Source organism: Passer montanus, unplaced genomic scaffold (genome assembly GCF_014805655.1).
Source record: "Passer montanus isolate IOZ18808 unplaced genomic scaffold, ASM1480565v1 scaffold27, whole genome shotgun sequence".
Taxonomy (NCBI): Eukaryota; Metazoa; Chordata; class Aves; order Passeriformes; family Passeridae; genus Passer; species Passer montanus.
The window spans coordinates 10,543,987-10,566,566 of record NW_024367372.1 but is presented as its reverse complement, the minus strand read 5'-3'; the positions used below and the strand labels follow the sequence as shown (position 1 = coordinate 10,566,566).

General features: G+C 36.4%; 1 protein-coding gene across 5 annotated transcripts in view; it reads right to left on the bottom strand.

Annotated features, from left to right (window-relative positions):
• The window catches only part of TTC7B (tetratricopeptide repeat domain 7B), a 102,913-nt gene that overhangs the window by 42,179 nt on the left and 38,154 nt on the right, over positions 1-22,580 (bottom strand). For all 5 annotated transcript variants that reach the window (XM_039712632.1, XM_039712627.1, XM_039712629.1 and 2 more), the window contains exons 11-15: positions 21,226-21,343; positions 20,977-21,034; positions 17,364-17,436; positions 15,948-16,108; positions 1,661-1,777 (exon numbers count right to left, since the gene is read on the bottom strand). In XM_039712632.1, coding sequence (XP_039568566.1) covers positions 1,661-1,777; positions 15,948-16,108; positions 17,364-17,436; positions 20,977-21,034; positions 21,226-21,343 — 527 coding nt within the window. The remainder of the gene's footprint in view (positions 1-1,660; positions 1,778-15,947; positions 16,109-17,363; positions 17,437-20,976; positions 21,035-21,225; positions 21,344-22,580) is intronic.

Here is a 22,580-nt window from a genome sequence, read left to right as displayed (position 1 = left end):
TGATTTTAATGCACTACCATAATTTCAAGAAAAGACTTAGATGTCATGACAAAAAAAAAATCAGTATGAAAAAAAAATCAGATGAAAAGTAGTCCTCACTAATTTTTCCACTTAGATGTTCTTGAAGGAGAATGGTGCCAAGGAGAGTTATCAAGCACTGCTGTTTGAAGCTGACACAGCCAAGAGTAAGTTTTCACAGTCCCTGCTGATGTCTGAAGGAGGCATCACTCAACGTGTGTTTAACATGGCACAGTAGCTCTTAGCACAAGAACAACAACGCAGTAATGACAAGTTATGATTACAGCCCTGGTATGTGTAAAGGATATAACAGCAGAGATGGAAGGTGAAAAGTTGTGTTGGAGTACATGCAAAGCCAGTCTGAAATTAGGCTTGCACAGAAACTGTAGCTATTCTGCAAAGTGCAGCATTCTGATACTAAACTCTTAACCCTGCCTACCCACACACACAACCAGCTAACGAAAATAAAGCACCACCCACTAGGTTAGAAAAGAAATTTTCTCCCTGGCCCCTATTCCACATTCAGTTACTTTGAATTGAAAAGATTCAGCTCAGACCTTTCTGGCTGCTAACATACTTGCTTTCTGTAAGCTGAGTGATGCTCCCTGCTCCACAATGCAGTGTCAGGGTCTCTTAATATGCTGTGACTGACTCAGGTGCACTCCCAGGCTTTTCCTGCCACACCCTCCAAACTTTGCTGCTCTGAATGCTCCCTAAGCAGAGAAGCAGTTTTCCCTCTTCTGCCATTAGGTCAATTCTTTCAATTTTCTTAAAGAGATGCATGTGTTTACATGACTGGACTCAAAGTACAGCAAAAACTGAATGTCCATCATACTGCTACACAGGTATCTGATGCCACCTCCTACAAAGCTCTTCTGCTGTAGCATCTCTTCTCCAGAGGCTGTCAACCCTTCAAACAACCAGAGAGAAGGAAATTCTGCTTGTCTCCTTCTCCAGGTATTTGATAAACATATTGAATAATACCAGCATGGATTTCTGCTAAGTAGCCTTTTCATTTGTTTTACAGCTTATCTAAATATATATGGCAAAAGACCTTCACAAAAGCATTTTGGAAACCCAAACAGCACTATAACAACTTATGTTATATATTTGATAATGCCTTCGAAGAACCTAAATAGGTTCATAAGCAAGACCTCCCTTTAAAAAAATAGCCATGCTAACTATGCAAGGACATAATTTCTATCCATGTGACCACTGATGCTTCCATGGTTCTCATTAATGTCTTGTCCTCTTACATATTATTCAGTGAAAACCCTTGAACTAAATTCCTACCACAGCAATCTCTCCACTAGCCAATATAAAAGACTAAAACGCTGACCAGGAAACAAAACAAGACCATACCAGTACATGAGAATTGGGTAACTCATTGGAGTTACCCAATCTGTGTGACCAATCTTTATCATCACAGAATTTAGTAGCTTTGGCATTTACTTCAAAGAAACCTGGGTAGCTCCACATGACCATCAACTGCTGTCTTTGAACAGCAGTCTCTAGATTTCCAGAGGATTAGTTTGTTTATATGAAATACCAAAACAAGTAAATGCAGGACTTCTGACCTAATACTGCCCTGAAAAGCTACTAAGCAAGGCAGTGAGCAGCCCAGCACTCCACAGCATCTTACCTTGGGTTAGTTAAATTGTAGCAGGATTTCCAAATCTGGAGCATGTGTTTACAGGTAAGGAGTGCTTCATCTGGGCCTCTGCACAGGGACTCCAATTTGACTTTTGTAAACAGTAGTCTAGTGAAAAGGAAAAAGAAGTTAAAAGAGATTCCGATTCAAGAAAAACATCTTTAAAGACAGTATCACACCAAAGTGGAGAAACATAACAAATACAGTAATAATTAAAGTTTAATGAAGTAATTGTAATAAATATCTAATGCCATCAAAATAACAGTGCCTTTTACAAGACGCCTTTTTCAGCTGGACAGAAGTAACAGTTGACAGGATTTGTATTTTAATTTTAAAAAAAAAAAGTTATAAGACAATGTAGCTTATTGAAATTAACAGTACCACAAGATTCCACTGGCTGTATCGAGCTGAACATTCTACACCAAGATTAACCTAGACTGCTTCCTAGTTATTTAAAGAATATAAATACAATGTGACAATAAAGGAGCTAGTCCATTGGTAGGCACATTTATAGGAGTCATAGCACCTAGGAACAGATAATACACTAGAAAAATACTAATTTAAAAGCAATTTTTAGCAAAATTGCAGATTAAAGAGCACAAAGGAGGAGGAGAGCCTGCACATAAAACTGTTAGCCTACTTTCTGTTTTAGAACCCAGGTGTACTTTGGCATTTTATTCCACTGCAACCTTAATCATACTAAGTGAAAAATTTATATGATTGCTCATATGGTTTGCGTGGGAAGACTGAGAAGGGTGTAGAGGGGGGGATGTGTGAAAGCTCAGAAGTTTCTTATCCCAAATACAAACTTGGAGGCTGCTAATAGTAACTGAAAAGTGCAGAGAGTTTTCTCGAGAATAAGAAATTACATCAAGTTATAGTAGTTAAATCTTCAGCATTGCACTGAACATCACCAGCATGTAAATCCAAAAATGAATCACACAACCTTAAGTGTACAATATGCGCATTGTGGGACTGAGGAAGAAACCAAAGGCAGTTTGCTGTGTTAGTCAAAGAAAATGAGCACCTGCAAGGTACATAAGGTCATACGAAGTCTCACTTGATATCTTGTAAGAATGTAGAGCAGTGTAATCACTCTCTAATGCAGAGCAGTTATATTAGCTTAGCTTTCTTCCTACCAGTAAATTAGATTTGAGTATAAAGGGAGCTATACGGAAAATTTAAAGATGTATTTCATTTGGCAGAGATGTCCTTTCTAGATACTCATTTTACAGTGACTACATCACTGAAATAAAAATATGTTCAGGTGTGTTCATCATTTTACTGAAAATAGAAGGAAAAATGACAAATAACATCCTCCTTCCTTCACACTCTCTTAATCTAGTCTACCCTTAGCACATGCACATGCAAGTCCTACTCGAACAGCAAGACCTAGGCATCAAAACCTGAAACCAAAATCACAGGAATCTATCTCATACAATCCCTTTCTTGCTTCTCTGTAAGACAGAACATTTGACAGTTTGAATAGGCCATACATACTCAATTTCTTAAAATTTGTGATCATAACGCATTTACAAAAGTTATGGAACATAATCAATTCAGAAGGACTGAATTTGCAAGTCATTCTAGAGTAAATAATCATAATATATAACTTATTATGTACAGTTTACAGGTAGATTGAATCTCCATTAACAGTATTCAAGCATTTAAGAGTTTTAGGGATTTTGTAGCAGAGGGAAGGCACAGGGTCAGCAAAATGCTAAGACTCAACAAGAAAAATTTAAAAGGAAAAATGGAGCAGGAGATAGAAAGGGAGGGGATTTGGTTATTAAGAAATTACTTAAAAACACACATACAACGTAACAGGAATCACTGCAACAAAAATGTTGGAACCTGGGCGACTAGTGTAGGATTCAATGTCAGGACAGCAGAAGACAAATACACTTGTAAGAATGAAAGCAACACATCAGCTTGGTGCTGTTGGGTGCACATGTTGCAACATCATTCTTGTTTCTTGTGCATTATGGCAGTCAACAGAACAGGGTGTTCACACATTTTCCAAAATACAAACAACAAACCAAGTATATGATGCAAAAATATTCACAATTCTAATAAAGAAAGGCTAGAACATTGTATCTAATAAATAAAGTACACTGGTATAAGATCATCCACACTATAGCATAAATAATCTTGCGAGTAGAAAAGGTTGCATTTATAAAGCCCCACAGAGCAGCTTCCCTGGATCCAATTAAATTTTGGACTATAAATCTTAAAAGAACTAAGACACCTCAGAAAACTGAAACATTATGTTAATAATAAAATGAAAACCTGCCAACTACGCATACTTGACAAATGGGGGAAGGAAGGGCAGAAGAAGGAGGCAACAGAAAGGAGGAACACCATGTGACAAAGAGATCTCCTATATTACCTTAATTTTATCAAGTTCCCTTGAAACATGGCTGGAGGTATAAGCAGCTCAGGGACAAGTATTACCAGGAAGGTTTTAGAAACCAAGAGGTAGGTTATCTGAAAAAATATTTTCTGAAAGGTCAACTTCAAGTATCTGTGAAAACAGCTCTTCTGGAATACAACCTGCATTACAGACACAGAGAATTTTAAACCTTACAAGAAGTTTTGATACACTACTAAAATGATGAAGAATAGATAAAAACTACCAAGTAATAGGATAATGAAAATTAAGCTGTGTATTTTATGAACATCACTAGTTATCTGTTTGTGTCTGTTTGACAGTCAGAAGTTTAAATTACTGGCATGTGGTGCCAGAGTACCCTTGACATGGTGGAACAGTGCTCTATTAAGAACAGAAGAACTGAGGAAAAAAGAACATTCAAAAATGAAATTAAGAGTAGAACAATGTGTGTCAGAGATGTAGAATAAATACAACAGATAAGAACAGAAATCTGTTTGGGTCAAAGCCTTTGGAGAAGGGAAGTAGGTAAAACAGATTCTTTCAAAGACAGACTAATACAGCATTTGTTGCAGCAACAGCGTTTTCTATGGATGCAGATCTTTAACATCACTAAAAATAAAGCGATTTGTATCATTTTAGGAGACTAATTACCCAGACACAAAATGAAGAACAAATCAAACTCTTAAGTGGAAAGACTTAGTTATTCTTGGAGCTAATAGCTGATAAATTTATGAAACAGCTACTGAAGTAGCAAATTACTCCATTATTTGAAGACTGTTCTCACTAACTAATGAGGACATTATAAAACAGCTGCTCATAACCTAATCCATACATTACTGGATTTTTATTTAAATAAAGAATGAAAAATTCCAAACAGGTTTATTAACTAGGTCTTTGAATGTCAGTGACAAATAACTTGATAGCAAAGGTTGGCAAAGAAATCCAAGATGCAGCAGAAGCCTGGTGTTTAACACAAGGATGCTCAAACATTTAAGGATCTGTGTCTCAAGTTGAATGGGTAAAACTCCATGTGTGACAAGCTAATAATTGAGAAAATGTGCAAGTAAGACATCAGAAATGTGCAGAGATCCTATGAAGAACAGCAGGGGACAGGCAGGGGACAAAGGAGCAACAACAAAAAGCTGCATCTTATGTACATTAGTACAAAGCAAAGCTAACTACACTTGAACAGTAGTACAGTAAAATTACAGTCTTTTAAGGCTTTTTTGTATCAAAGTAGGAAAAAGGAGAAAATGCGTTTACTAAATGGGGACAAAAATTAAGAATATTCAGGAATGAACCCCCAACCTTCACCATAATCTTTACCTATGTTGTCTGAGATATGAAAGCTATGACAAATAGGAAACAGGAACACTTTAAGGATGACTAAAGTTAAGGCAGTCAAAAATAATCAATTTCTCAGAATTATGGAAACAATGATGCATAGGACCATCCTTTCTAAAGTAAAACTTCAAAGAAAATATCACTTCTGGAATGAGTGGGGAACAGCATCTATATTGCCAATGATTTTGTCAGGAGGGAAGGAGCATTAAACAACCTGTGTAACCTTTATTCCAAACCAGCTGCCTAACAGCTGGGCTCATCAAGGTAAGACAGATGTGAAGAGGCCAGATGCAATTCAGGGACTACTCATTGGAACAGAAGGAGAAAGACACAGTGGCATTGTACAATATCCCAGTGAGACTGCACCTGGAATGTTATATGTCATTCTCATTGTAACAGCTAAAAAACCCAAACACTTGAGGAATTTCAAATTGGAGCAGCTGCAAAGAAAAGCTATAAGGGTGATCCATCTACTGGAAACTACAGAGTACAAAAAATACTTCATTTAGTCAGTCTAGCAGAAAAAAAAAGCCAAGAAGAAGTACAAATTCTTTCTATAAATACAGATGAAACAAGCAGCAGGAAGGGAAAAGAACAATTTATCTAGAGGAAATTGTTTCCACAAAAACAAGTGGCCATTCAGACTATTAAAACACTAAGGGTGGGAATCAGATCCCTCATTTAAAATTAAGTTGCAGAAAAGATTGCTTCCTCACAGTTTGTTTTGTTTTCACCACAGAAGAGGTGGTTATTTAACTTCTTAAAACACAACTGGTAAGTTCATGAAAAGTATTACAGATAGGACCACTATAATAATGGGGCCTTGTGCCATCTAAGATTCTTGCTACTGCTTTATTGCCTAATCAGTGCAAATTAATCTATTAATCTATGATCCGAAGACCAGCCAATCAGTGTAATTTGTAGCAAAGAACTTATGAATCTCCAAAATACAATTGCTGTCCTAGTTCTCATCCAGCCCGTTTCACTTTTTGAAAATGCTGCAACCACCAGTTTTCTTCCATAGCAACTCTTATATGGTCAGGAGATCAAGAGGAGTTATTGGTCCAATACTGGCTTAAGCTACCTAATCAGTGCAAATTAATCTATGATCCGAAGCTTTCTTTACCAGCCAATCAGTGTAATTTGTAGCAAAGAACTTATGAATCTCCAAAATACAATTGCTGTCCTAGTTCTCATCCAGCCTGTTTCACTTTTTGAAAATGTTGCAAACATCAATTTTCTTCCATATCAACTCTTATAATGTCAGGAGATCAAGAGGAGTTAATTGGTCCAATACTGGCTTAAGCTGTTGAAGATATTTCTAATCTGTTGAATGAAGCAAAAATAAGAAGTATGGAAGACTGAGCTCTGCTATGTGACAAATAACACTACAAATACTGAGAACTCTTGGTTATTTCAGTGAACAGGTACTGCTCAGCTCAAACATCATTTTAAAACCAGCTGTTTTGCTTTTGGAATCAAGTCAGCAATTTGCACAAATTGCTGTGCACTTGGATCAGCCATAGTTGGATATCTGTATTTAATACACCACTGCATGGATGAGACCTGCCTTACATTCTGTGATCCTTTCACTATGATGCTTCCCCCAGACCTGCCTGTTACAGCCCTGTCACTCAATGCAGTAGTAATCAGAAATCTCCCTGAAGTCCCTCCGACTAAGCAAAATCCCACAGGAAACTTATAGTTCCACTAGACTTCTTTTGAAGAGTCCACATCCCCACAACCTGATCAAAACTGATGAGAATGCTCTATTTTTAGTTAGTGTTGGAAGCAAATTTTATTATTATTCTTTTTTTATACAAATTATTTACATTGTTCAGAGCTTGAAGAAAATAAGAAAGAGCTGTACATAACACTTAAAAGTATGTGCATTGAAAATTACAGTGTAGAGCGCCAAAAGCCTTGCTAGGAAACTTAAGAACCACCCTAGGAAAAGAAAATTTAAAAGGATGCATCAAATCTGCTTGTTTAGAATGCAGGATTAAAAATGCAACTACTTTGGTTTATGTTTAACCTATTTTGAGTAAACTTACTAAGTTTTAAGAGAACCTTTCTAAATAATTGAAGAGTTTGCTGAGAGTAACTTCAGCTAACAGTATTTTTTACGTGACAATCAATTATTAAAAATGTTAGGAAATAATTAATATGCTGGAAGTCCCATAAATATGGGTAGAAGAAACAAACAAGCCACACAAAGTATCAAACAACAGTCTGATCTCCCAGAAAACCACATCAATTTATACAATAGCTTAACTGGAATAATAAATTTTATATATAATCAATTCTGATATATAGCTTGTTACTCAAGAGAGCATAAAGAAAGGTGGCAAACACCATTTCTGTGTAGAGTTACATAACAATACTTCATTTTCCACTTGTAAGTGCTTATTTGATATATCCCACAACTTCAAATCCTCAAATGCTAGAAGAATTCAAAAGAAGTTCTGGCTTTAAAACCAAGCACTATACTAAAAAAGCAAAGAAAACACCCTAAAAAAAACCAGCCCCCACAAAAACTATCAAATAAACAACTCCCCCAGCCCCAAAAAACCCCCTCACCAAGTCTAATCTTGACTTGTAAAATCTTAGACTAACTAGTTTGACAATAATTCTGCACTAAAAAAAATCACAAAAAGGATGATGCAGAACAGAATGCTAAAGATACTGAACTCTGAAAATAAACTCTTTTTTGACAGACAACATAGACTCCAGATTATTGAAGTGGGAAAGCAGTACACAGAATGCACAAAATTAAGGTGGAACAAATATTATTCAAAATTGATTGCTTGGAAGAATACAAATCTATTGACCTTTCTAGATAACATGCTAGCAAGTTGCTCCTTGCACTCAACATACATACATAGGAAAGCTTCTGATCATTGACAGAAACTAGAAATGAGAAAGTAGGCAGAAAGCCAAACCTTGGCATGGTCAGTTTTCTCTCAGTCAGTACAGGCTGTGAGCAAGTGCCCTTCTGAAAACCTTGCAATTACTCATAAATAAATAGTTTAGAAGAAAAAAGTTAAAATTGGAAGAAAATTCTGAAGTTCCCAGTGTTTATCTCATTCACAATCCAGATTTTGATAATAGTTTACTGTCTGCCAGTCGATAGCTTCTTTTAAAAGGAGAAAGTAGGGATGACTGCCTTAAAATTCTTCACTTGAGAATTTCAATTGAATCCAACAGGACTTTAATTTACATGTAATATACCCCCTAATGAAAAGATCCTTATAAAACACAGTAGGAAACTTCATGAAGAAACTGTTCAGCAGCACAGCTTAATAGCTGTCAGGCCAAATTTCTTTTTAAAAATGAAATATATAGGTATTGAAACAAATACAGCCTTTGCAATCTATATGTGGAAACACATCATAAAAATAACTAACCAAGAGGCAAATAAGAATGCCAGCAAACAGGTAGTTGAATCAAAGTCCCCAGTGAAGCAATTATGCTCAAAGAAATTAACACAACCCTTTCCAAGGGACATGATGCACGTGCTTCCCTGTATAATGATGTAATAAATGTTATTGAAATATTTTGTGCAGTTCTGGCTCACATGTGATGAAAACTGGCTACAGTGCAAGGAATAACTGATAGGCTGGAGAATATGCCCTTACTGCCAGCAAGTACCACGACGTTTTATCAGAAAGGATGTTGGGAGGTGGTTTTCTTACAAAAGAGAATCTCCATCAAGAGAATGGAGTTGCCAGGATTGCAGAGAAGGATGTTGGGAGGTGGTTTTCTTACAAAAGCTACCATCAAGAGAATGGAGTCGCCAGGATTGCAGAGGGATTAGCAAATTATGATACAAAAACCAATAGCTGGAATGAAACCAAGAAGGGATCAATTCAAATTAAAAACAAAAATGCAGTCTTAATGAAGAGTACAACTCCAACACTGAAACAAGCTACCACATGTTACAATGGTTTCTCCAGGTGTTTTTGATGTGTTCTTATCAAGACTAAAGTTCTCTGGAAGGGATGCTTTGATCTATATTAATATAAATCTATATTAATATAAAAAGTAAAGTAAATGTAAGAACTTCTAATATAGAGACAGTCAGGGGGTTTAAGACTTGATCCTCCTGGCCTCAAACTATTAATTCAAACATCCAATTTTGACAGCTGTCCCTTTAACACTTGCTGTAAAAAGCTTACAGGTAGCTTCCAGCAAGTGTTACATTACTCAACTCCCAAATACCTGCCTCATCAGCAAAACACAAAATGACACAATTGTAAAAATTTAACCAGCAGGGAGAATGACAACGTGAAACTGGACAGACTATGTAAGACATATAGACTTATAAAGGATGTATTTATGCATTCAGTGATCTTAGATGCAACTGTGATAATCGGAGTACAGGAAGAAACTTATAGGGGTGTCTTCTGCAATTGCAAGTGAGCTGCTGCACAGTCAGTCTACTCCATTGAGTTGAGTATTCAAGGAAAGTTCTACTATCAGGAAAGACATAAATATAAAGAGTTCATTATAAAACATGAAAAAACATCATTTGTAAGTACCTTGAAATCACTAAATGCTCAATAATGGCAACAGGAGGTCAAGCAAACAAATCTAGTTTTTTTTTAAATTTCCAGGAAAGTATTTAGCTTAATAAAAAATAAATGTCATAAACTATTTTTTAGCCAATCACCAAACCTTCTCCAACACTGGCCACACAGATCCCAAGTACAGGGAAGCTCATATACACACAAAACCATGGCTGAAGTAAAAATAGGCTGCTCTGATTGCTATTTGTAGCATGACTCTCAAAAAAGCATAAGATGAAACAAAACCAGCCCTCAAGCCCCAAAATAACACAATTTTGTGAAAATCAGGAATGAGTATGTTTGGTATCCATTGAATGGCCTTCCTAGCATCCTATTATTCCCCACATATTCGTCCCCAAAGCTGTGATTTTTGGTGCAGTGTATGTATACTGTATTCCATATTAGGAACTCAATGTCCTTAAGAAAATGTAGATCTCTAAACTATAATAAAGATAGTTTCTGACTAAAGCCAGAACAAATTAGTTATACTTGAAAACTTTTTGTCTGCCTGCCTTGAATTCCCTGCAGCACCCAGCTCATGACCCAAACTGGGACTCTTTCAATCAAGTTTCAAAGAATCAGCCTAGCAAACATAATTCAGGGGTAAGTCCCTGAGGCCAATGACCAATTTGTTACATAAAGTAATATCTACCTATCAACAATGTCTTTTTTAATGTACCATTCAGTAAAAGCACATAACAACAACCAAAGGGGAACAGGGATGGGAGAGTGAGATAGAAGAGCCCAGGAGAAAAAGAAAAAACGCAAGTAAATCATAGGGTTTCATAACTTACAGAAAAATCATTGCTGAGAACTATTTCATTTAACTCTCAATATAAACAGGATAGAAATTCAATGAATTTGAAAATTCATGCTGTAAAATATTAACAAGAATTTTGTCAGCATACACTAACCTGAAATACATGATTTTGGCAAGCACAGAACATCACTACTTCTTGTCCAATCTTATATTACCACCCTTTCCTCAAGTAATTCCCAGTGCTCTACTTATCAAGGGAAAAAAACCCACAAAAGCACAAGTTTTACCAGCACCACACACTGCAGTGCAACTACAACTGACCTTGGGAAAACAGAACAGGGTAGTCTGTTTCCTTCAGTTGATAAATATCTTGCTGTCCCACAAAACACCAGTGTATATGTATAATCCAACACTGCCTGTACCAACCAGTTCTTTTTTATGGCCACCTGGACACCTCCAAGAAGGAAACAAGTTTTTTACTCACTGAACTGAGAGGAATGTTAAAAGGCCCTGTGATTCTGGGAAACCTAATGTAGCTCAAAAGAGCCATTGAGGGTCAGGAAGGAAAAGATTTAATAGGTTTCAGAGGAATGACATATCGGCCTGATGCTTCTGTGAAATATTCTTGGAAGAAAAAAAATTTCCTTCACACTTCAAGAAATGTAAATGTTTAAACTGTGAACTAAGTCTTCAGTTGTCTTCAAACCTGTTACCATATGCCTTTCCTTTTTGAGTGTACTTAACATTAAAATAACATGCTTGCACTCCTCAAATAACCCATCTGCTGTTCCCTGCTTCTGCTACTTTAAGAGCTTGTCAGCTGCTATCCATTGCAGTTCCAATTTTTAGCATAAAATTAGCAATTTACTATTTATTTTGCCTAATTACACTAATTGTAGGCATTATATTTGTATTTAAGTGCCCCAGCATTTGAAATACTAAGGGAACCCCAAACAGTTAAGATTAAGGAAACAATATCCCAAGTACTTCACTAAGAAACCTGACTCCATCTCTCTTGACTGAGATTAATTACGTTTAAAATTATATAAAAAATATGTATTAATTATGAATTCAAAACAGACAGAAGTGTTGTTTCAAGATTTCACATCATTCAATATACCACTAAGCTCTAAATTCCTTGTAACAAGCAGATAAAAAAAGAGGGACTATTGTAAATGAGGCTGCTCAGGTAATTGCACATGTACAATATATATTGTACATATCACAAGCCCAATATGAACCAATTCAACACAACCACCACTATCTTGTATCACCCTGAATACAACTTCAGACAGGAATGCACACCTCTGGGACTGCTTACACATTCAGAGGGGAAACCATTGGATTAATAGAAACAAAACTCAAGGAAAACCCCAGCAACTGAGACCTGAAGCCCCGCTCATGGCTAAGCACTTCAGCAGTTTAGGATATATTGTGGCTTCTGCCTGCCTAGTCTCTCATTCAGGGCAGCACATCCTTGCTTCTGTTTCAGGAGGAGAAAGGGATCATCTCACTCAGCTTCCCACATAGTTTGATGGTTAGGACTCTGAGCTGCATCATTTATGGGTTAAAATCCTGTCAAGCTGGAGAACTGAATTTTATATTTCTACTACTGGAACAATCTCTCTAATGAGAGGAGAAAACCTTTAACTTTCAATGAATTCAAATAATGTAGCACCGACTGGGATTACCTATTCAGGTTTACTAGTGCTGGCACCTTATTCCCACCCATCTCAGTATTGATACTGAGTACAGTATTCATATTCTTTTTACTATCTTAACCTGTTCAGTAATCTTTTGTCTAGAGATCTTTTTGTCCCTAGATTAAAGCATGCTCGGATATTCAAACATCAGTCAGCATTTGAAAGATTGATTGTATTCACACAGCTGATTTCTTTATAACTAAAGTGGCTACAACCTAGCAATTTAAGCATACAAAAATTTGAAAAAAATAGTGCTATAAATATTCAGCAAATAACTTCCTTTTTAGTATCTCTGAAAAAAAATTACTACACATCTATTTTACCTTTACAGGTTTCTTAGATTTTTACCAATAGTTTTCCCAACACCTATTCAGATCTCAGAGCAAACTGCACATTTATGCTGCCAATATAATGAAAATAGGGGGAACAATCAACTCTCTTTTCAAACAAAAACCTATACCTTGCTGCTAACAGCCCAGGGTGTTTGCTCATTTTTTCCATTCCTCTAGATAACGACTGGACAGAATTCTTTGGCTCTAAGGAATTTCTTTCTACTTATTGACCTGAGATGCCCAGGGCAAAATCATGATCTGATTGGCTGATTCTTTAGCTTTATAGTGCAGGAATGTTAATATTAATTGCAGATCCAAAGGTATGCCTGCTGTACGCTTCAAATATTGAATTCAAACTCCAGGAATGCACCACGTTTTCAAATGTCAAAAACTGACAGACAACATATTTACTAATTGATTGCAACAGAAGAGTGCTGGAAAGGAGCCACTTCTCTGCATTATTCATGGTGTATCCTATGAGTTCCTTGCAACCTCCAGCATTTTACAAAGATGCAGTATTAAACTTGTGAAAATGCAGATTCTTTTTAAAGCAATGAAAAACAAAAAGAACATACAGCTGTGAAGACAACAAGAACAGCAGACAGGAATAATGCACAGAAAGCAGACAGGAATAAGAGAAATAAGGAATAACATAAATCGCAAGCATTATGCTTTAATATTTCCAAATATGAAGATTTCCAAGATTTATTACTCTGCAAAGCCATCACAGTATCAATTTGCATAAAGCTGTGGTACAGGATCCTGACAGAAACACAGAGATTACCAAGAGAACTCTTGTAGTATTTAGCTTACTGGATTGCAGAAAGCATAAAGACATATGAAGTGTTTACAAAACCCAATAAAGCACCACAGGTGAATAATTAAATATTTCAGTGTATCTAAAAATTAGCAAGCTGTAGAGGAACACAAGAGGCTCTATTCCAAATCTACTAGGAAATACCATGAGATTATATTGTTTACAGAAGTTGCAAAACAAGGACATGGATTCAGCAATACACTAAGCGGTTGTGTTCTGTATTTTATATATACACACGTACACACTGTCAACCATTTCAAGAGCATTACATATAGTTTTCAAAAGCTGATAAATCCTTGCAAAAATAACCCAGTAACATGATAGAATCAATCCAAATTTATATTATTGACCAGATGTGCCTGTCTGGCTGTCAGTATCAATTGCAGAGAGCAGACAAGAAATCTCAATCATATTTTCGACTTCTCTGGGAAATTGACAGTACTAAAAACAAGACTCTGAAAGATTTTCTAGAGATACATTTAACTGTTTCACCTTGGATTCTTCAGCATTTGTTACTGCATCTTATGGTGATTACTACTGCCAAGAAATTCCTCTGAAATTCCCAGATCTGTACCAGTACTCTGTAATGCAGTACACTGTATCACCACCGAGTCTGTATTATACAACAGCACCAACAATTTAGAATCACTACTATGACCTGTATGATATATATATACACACACACATACATTAATACAAAGATCTGTACTGTAATGAACAACTTGGACAACGTGTTTAACTAGAACTGTAGTATAAACTGCTTTGGAAAAGCTATGAACCACATCTGAAAAACACAAATACCTTCTGAATGCTCACAAGAGTATTTTTAAACATTTTACTGAATGGACCCTTGTTCTCCCATCACAACAGAGATTAATATAATAGGGAGTTCTCTTATAACAATAGGGAATTCTGAAAGTACAGTCTCAGAAATACTTCTGGACTATTACTACTCTGAGACACACAGCAGTTACAGCTACATTATTTACATTGCCACTAAGTGGCAGAAGCTGAAACAAGAACAGACAGAAGATGACAGTCAAAGTGCTTGGAACATATTTGTCTTTAACAATAACAGGGTACAAAATTAGGACGCTGATACTTCAATTTCCTCTCAAACCTTGACTTACTGACAAGGACCTCGGTCCTGAGGAAAGCACAAACAGATTTGAAGATAAACTACTGCATCTGAAACTGTCAAACATGTCTAGAAGCCCCTGCTAAGAACCGAAACAAGTCAGAGGGGTGTAGATAAACTAGGAAGTGAGATACAGCAAAAGGCAACAAAAGCCATTTCACAGAACTCACTGCAAGCCACAGAATTTCTAACAGGAGGTGGTGTCAACAGAGGTCCTGGTCAGATTTGTGAGGAAAAAGGCAACAGTACCTTTTAGAGATGGTCAAATGGAGACACAAAATGTCAAGGAACAGGAAGGGAACCCACAATAGTTTCTATTTTCAAATGAATAATACTTAAAGAAATCATGTTTTGCTGGTAGGCTGATATAATAACTATTTATTATATAGGCTGGTCATTTAGAAGTTAAGAATGAGGTAATTTTAAAAAATTGTCCAAATAAACATGTAGGATATGCGTAATATTATGGATTACAACCTTAGTGAAAGATTGGAAGTTAATGAGTTAATGGCAGCTGTGCCTGAGATATTTTCCTATAAAGAATTTTATTAAATTTTCATAAGAAAATAATTTTTTTAAAAACCAACCAACAAAAAAAACCCCAACAAAAAAACCCTTACAAAAGTACAAAATCCAAATCTATGTTAAGATGTAATTAACCTGAAAAATAAACAGAAAGAATGATTTCTTTCTTAAACAAGAGAACATTTAGCAAATATGCTTCTTCCCTGCTCACTTATGTAGTTGTCCATCAGCCAACTTCAGACGACTGTTATTATCTAAGCAAATGAGGGAATGCTCTGTTTTATGATGTATTTTACAAAATAGATTCCATACAGTATCCACAGTTATCTGTAAGAGGGGATAAATCTAAACTAGCTAATAGTAAAGTCCTGTTTATACTTCTTGCAATATTGCATAAAAATAGAAGATACAAACATAGTACAAAGCATGCAACAGGGAGAATTTATTTACACAGATGGTGCAGGAAAAACAAAGTAAGATCAACTATCCAGTTCTAACCTCCCTTCCAAAACAAATCCTTATCATTGTTTAACAAGCCTTTAATAAGCAGACTTGCAATAAATGGGTGGGAAAGAAGACTGCTGGGAAAAAAAAAATGACCCATCTTTAAATCCATTCCCTCTTGAAATGAATGAGATGAGAATCCAGGAAAAATAAATACAAGAGAAAGCATAGAAAGGAAACATGATATTCACTCACATAAAATTTTCTGGATATTCACTCAAGGCCATATCAATGATATTCAAAGCATCATGATAGTGTTTCTGAGCTGATAGCAAGAGTGCAAGGAGATGAAGAGAGTTGGCATCATCTCCTTGTAGCTGCAGAGCCTGACGAACATAACCCAAAGCTTCTGGTATCTGATTTAAAGAAATAAAAAAAAGGCAGAAAAAGAAAGCACCACTATTAGAAGTATTACCTTTTGCTTGATTGACATCCATAAAATTTCAAAATGCTCACTCAGATAACACGTAAAATTCTATTCACTCCTGTAAGACACTACTCAGAAGTTTAAAATGGACCCGATTCTCTACAGTGAATTCTGAAAATTAAATAATATGTTAACCCTGGAATGTAAGATGCATGTTTTTATAAAACAGTTACTTTCAGCCCCTTAAAATATCCTCTTTCAAGTTCTAGCTGTGTTTCTGTATGATTTTGAAAATATTTTAATTGCAATGCTTAACTGAAATGTACAGCGACAGTAACTTTTCTTTATGTAGAATTCCATTGTCCCTTCAGCTGCCTGTGTTTTTGTTCAAAGTACAGTACGTGTTAAACCCAAGAAATTTAATTAAGCAACACAAGTAATTTGGAATTCAGAATGTACAGAGTCATAGCCTGCTCCTCAAAAATACTTTGTGCTAGTAAAGTGACAATCCATTCCACTCTTAAGTGACATAGTCCAAGTTCTGTGCTACTCATTAGCAATGAAAAGTAGTCACTAGAGAATGCAAACACTGTGCTCAGGGCTACTATGTGAAATAAACACGACTAGGAAAAGACTTACCATGATATACAGAAAGCACTTCCACATTATCCAAATTCATCTCATGTATGGTAGAATGCCTTAAACATAACAGCTGTACAAACTGGACTAAGCTCTGATCTCTTTTATAATCATAAAATATTTTCCAGTTTTCTTAAATACTTCTTTGTAATTTTGTCCACAATAACCAAGCCTCACACAGGTATTCAGGATGGGAACAGATATTAGCAGGTACTCAAGATTTAAGCACAGTGAAGATTGTTAAAAGACTAAATTCAATAGCTCCCCTCTCTAGGATCTGAGCAGAGATTACACACAATAAGTAAAACACCTTAAAAACTGACTTTTTTTCCCTCTGTCTAGCAACAGAAAGAAGTAATTCCACTTGCTGAAGTAAGTGGAATTACCTCGGATCCTAGAGCTGGAAATAATGGCAGAGTTCTTGAGAACTGCATTAGACTGAAGGGGTTTGGAGAGAGTATTTCAGGGTTTTTTCCATATATGTGAATATATGCACAAGGAAAACCAGGTTTTTATTGAGGAAATCTTCATCTCTATTAATCAACAAATACAAATTCTAATCTTTGTATGACAGCATGATACTGCACTTTTAAAACATAACTAACCTGTCTGGAAATGGCAAGCTGCAGTGCCAAGTAAAATGCTGCCAAATGATCTGTTGGAGACAAACTGTGAGCCCTTAAAACAAAGAAACAAAACAAAAATTAATTTTCCCCCTGTTCAGACAGGTTAGACATACCCATAAATGCATATATATTCATTTATTTATATTCAGATCTCTTCACTACATGTATACTCATATTTTGATACAAGTGATGTTCATTTCAGCAACTTTTCTTATGTTTCTCAATCATCCTTGAATTAAAGGAAGCACCTTGGGACATGAAAAGTCATTTTCAATAGAAAATAATTATGTCATTTCTGCTTAAGTCTTAAAATACATCTTTAATACAAAATGATTCTTCAAATAAATTATACTCCTAAACAAACACTAGATGTCATTACTTAGAATATTTATAAGAAAAACTCATTAAACAAAATTTTCTTACAGAAAAAAGGGAAAAAACCCCCAAACATGAACTGCCCAGAACACCATGCCTTTAAAGAAATTAATAATATCAACTTTTTTTCCACATTAAAAAAAATTATGTTTGTTATCTTCTTTTTAATATTTTGGTCAAATGCACACTCTGAGTCTTAGTAATTTTTCTATCCCATGAAAATTATTCTTGTAATATGGTCTACTATTTCTCCCTGTAATACAATCTTTCTGCTGCAAGGTGAGAGCTTTTTAGCAGCGGGATGCTTGAGCAGAAGGACAAAAAAAATTATGGCTGTACCCCAAATGATGTGTAGTAAGTACTGGGCAGGAAGCCTGGGACTGGTTTTTTATTTACATTTGTTGCATTCTTTTAATGGAGTCTCATTTAGAACTCTAATGTGCAATAATCATCTTTGGAACATCTAGTGAGTCACTTCCGCTGGGAGGAAGCATCAAAATTAACCTTTAAACCACTAAAACCACAGAGAACCTTCTGCTTCTGACCTGTGCATTTCTGCTTTCTCAATCCAAACAGCTGCACAGGTATATTAGCTTAGTAACTACACCCAGCATGCTTCAGAGAAATTTAAAGTTATTAAGAGACAGCTCCATATTTTGTTAACTTCACCTGTAAATTGGAGACTAGATGCACAGATAAAGCCTAGCAGGGTCCAGGACAAGTCTTGTTTTAAATTTAAATTCACAAATTAAGCAATCCTAAACAAGAACAAGAGATTTTTACTTAGAGAGTACTTCTTCAGTAACCCAAGCTTCAGACAGTGAAAGGATGAAGCTATTACTATCTATCTACCATTTGATGAGTTCTGTGAAACTCCAATTCACACTAGCCACAGGAAAAGCACTGAAAGTCTTCCAAAACTTAACAAAAAAAAAAAAGTTAGTGAAACAAACACCCCTCAGTACTGTGTGAAGGCAGCAACAAACACCTTCTTGAATGGCCACCAACACAAATTGTTAAGCCTTGAAATCTGACTCAGGCAAGGGTCCAAAATGTAACTGTATCTCTTCAGGACTCCTATTTCTTCAGGAATTGGCCCTCTAGGTAGACGATTTTAAAAATCCACAAAAAAAATTTATTGGGGGAAAAAAAAAAAAGGCACGTCAAAAGACCAAGTCCAGTACAGGCTGCTTGCTTTATAAACTGGTAGAAGACAGAGAATTTAACTTCCATCTCCTGGAAAACTCTTATTTTTCAGACATGGTAAGAGAAAGTAGGCATGACTGGTGGGCTGGGTGAAAGACAATGTAACATGTGACCAAGCAACAATATTTGAACAGAGACTGAGGAAGAGTGATTTCATAGCAATGAGTAGCTGAATATTGGCAGGACCTGGAAACATGCTTTTACTGGCCAGAAAGCCAACCGTGTGTTGGGCTGCATCAAAATAAGTCTGACCACAGGGCAAGGGAGGTGATTCTCCCCTTCTACTCCACATTCATGAGAGCCCACCTGGAGTGCTGTGTCCAGCTGTGGGGTCCCCAGCATAGGGAGGATGTGGACCTGTCTAGAGGAGGGCCACCAAAATGACCAGAGTGCTAAAGCACCTCTCCTTTAGAGACAAGCTGAGAGAGGTGGGATTGTTCAGCCTGGAGAACAGAATGCTCAGGAAGATGTTACAGCACCTTCCAGTGCCTAAAGGGGTCCTACAGGAGAGCTGGAGAGGAGGTTTCTACAAAGGTATATATGGATAGGAAAAGGGGTAGTGTCTTCAAACTGGAAGAGAGTAGGTTTAGATTAAATATTAGGAGGAAATTCTTCACTATCAGGATGATGAGGCACTGGAACATGTCCAGAGAAGTTGTGGATGCCCCATCCCTGGCAGTGTTCAAGGCCAGGCTGACGGGGGCTTTGAGCCATCCAAAAAGTTGACTCTCAGAATTTTGAGAATCACTATTCTGAACTGGAGAATAGGGTCAGCAGACACTGAACTGGAATGGGCTGGCTTCACACTATGGTCCATTTCATCCCTTGCTGTTTCAAAGAACCCTCAAAAGAAAGCAATTCACTGTTAGGGTCTCAAACAGTAGTGAATGCACAGAATTGGTGAAAAATGGTTAGCATACTATTTTTGAAACAGTGATGATTAAGTCAGTAGTGGTAAGAAGGATAAGTGAGGAACTGAGTTATAAACCAAGAGGTAAAATGTTCAGTTTCAAAACGGAGAAAATGCTGAAGTCCTAAAAAACCTAATTAAAACCACTAAGGAACAGAAGAGCAAAAATATGTTAAAAACATACTTACATACAGAGGAATTGCTAAGACAAGACAGAAAAAAGAAGTTCCAACACATACCAGCCTCACTCTAAAGTCACTTCCAAAACACTTTTGCAACCCTACCCCCTCAGATACAAAATCACCACCAAAAAGCCATGACTTAATTTTCACATTAATGCACAAATCCATTCACCTACATTTAGGCTTATCTCACCAAAGAAGGGTTGGTTTTCAAGGGTATATAAACATAAAAGACACATTTAGATGCTGCAGCACTTTTGCCAGCTTTGTCATCAAGATTTGTTTCTTCTATAATTAGGGTAGAAATGTCCTCATTCACCTGTTTATTGTCATTTCGTTTGCAGAGCCCATGAGAACGAACTACTGTCATCCCCAATGGCACTGCTTCCAGGTAATGCACTTGGAAGATGACATTTGCACTGCCACTGCCTACACTGTTACATTTCCAGATAGAATTTTCATTTTCTCCTAGCTTACTACCTCAAAACCTGCACTTCACCCCTCAGCCCCAACAGCACAGCCTCGATTACTGCTCTGCTTCTACAGAGATAATTGCAAAGGCCTCCTACGCAATCTGATCAGTGGACAGCTCTTAGAAACACTGTCTCACTGAACCACAACTCAAAACTTTAGACTGTGTGGTTTTACCTACTAGATCAGAATATTTGAGCAAATATTTTATACTAGAGAGCAACACAAATGTCTTACATAAAGGGAAATCCTTAGAAATCAATTTAGGCAATGCTGGCAGAAAATGATGGAAAAAATGCTAAAGAAATACATTCTGTTCTCATGATGGGAGACTCCCAGAGGTGAAGTTGTCATTACACCATCTTTTACAAGTGTCTCTTTTTAGAACATAATAAAAACTTTGCACTACATATAGCAGAACAAAATGGAAAGATCAACACCCACTTACCTCTGAAATGCAAGAAGAGCCTTTCTCTGCAAGACCTCTTGCATCCCTCGCAAAGATGCTAAAAAGGATATATTTAATCAGTGATACGAACGATGCTGAGGTTTCATTCCACACACTAAACTGAAGAAGCTTTAATACATTGACTGAAAAATGGTTGCACACAGAAGACTTAATGTCTATCATTCTGCCAGGTATCCTTCTTTAGGCAGCATGGGAATTTCCAAGTGTGAATGTTTATTCCTATCTTACCATCAGTAGCCTGCAGACTGTAAGTCAATCCCAGTGCCAGGTAGCCTTTTGCTTTGAACTCTGATGTTTTGTCCCCGAGATCAACAACTGCTTTGGCAAACCTTTCAGCTTCTTCCAACTGAAAATATTACAAAACATCCATGTAAGTCTAAAACTAGCTAAATCTTACATTATAACGACAAGAATGCTCAGAATGTATATTACACACACTGAACCTGATAAAATCTCAGCCATGATTGCTTTGAAGGACTATTTCATTTTTCATTAGATTTAGTTTTCTTAATAAATACTGAGTAAAAACCACAGATTTTAAGCTGAAACACCTATTCCTATTGAGAGAAATCCGGCACAAAGCACACTTACTGTGCTTTTGGCTTTTTTCTTATTTTTTTCTCCTTTTTTTTAAATAAAAAGGTGTTTCTAGTCCATATATGCCATCTACCTTTTTGCACTTTATAAATAGAGTTCTTGACTCATGAACCATTTATTTAGGAATATCAATCACAAGAACTATAGCTCTAACCCTGTAAAAAAAACAGTATACCATGCAGAACTCTGCTTCAAATACTGCACTGCTGAATGGATGCAAACTCAAAAACAGAGAAACATGTAAAAAAATCAAGGTTTAGCTGCCATGCTAGCACAGTATTTAATAATCTAGAAAGAAAAAAAAGCCCATTTGACTCCATTTCAGTAACTGTAAAGGCTAAGTACAGTAAGCTAGTCCATATGGACTCAATCCACAGGGAACAATTTACAGAAGTAGGATATACCTTAATCAAGGCTGTATTTTGTCAGCCTCAACAAGTCATGTTTGTGCTACTACACCACCTTCTCAATTTCTACATGTGACCTTTCCCTTCTCTTTTCCTTCTTTTTCAAATATACTCATTCTTCTAAAAATTACACAAGTATCTTGAAAACAACATTATGATCTTTGATCACTTTAATGTTTTTGTACAGATACACCCATTTCAAGTTTATCTAAAATACTCAACTGTCCCTATTACAAATTCATAACCACAGCTACCTGCAAACATGGTAGCACCAGAAGAGTCCCTTGATTATAAGAGATTTGCCTCATTATTTTCCAGAAAGTTATTTTCTTCTTGCAGAAAATATCCGAAGTCTAAGCTGCATTTATGATTGGTCTTCCAATACTTCAACTTCCATATATTTTAAGCTATGTCTTAGACCAGTATCAGAATACACTACTTTGATAAACAGCCTCTGTCAAGTATTTCAAGTTAGCCATTGAAACAGGGATGTACACGTGCATGTACATTCTGTGCTGTGTTTTTAGATGTGCCCAAGTGCATGCAGTCACTGTGCAAAAGTATTTGCTACATCTCTAA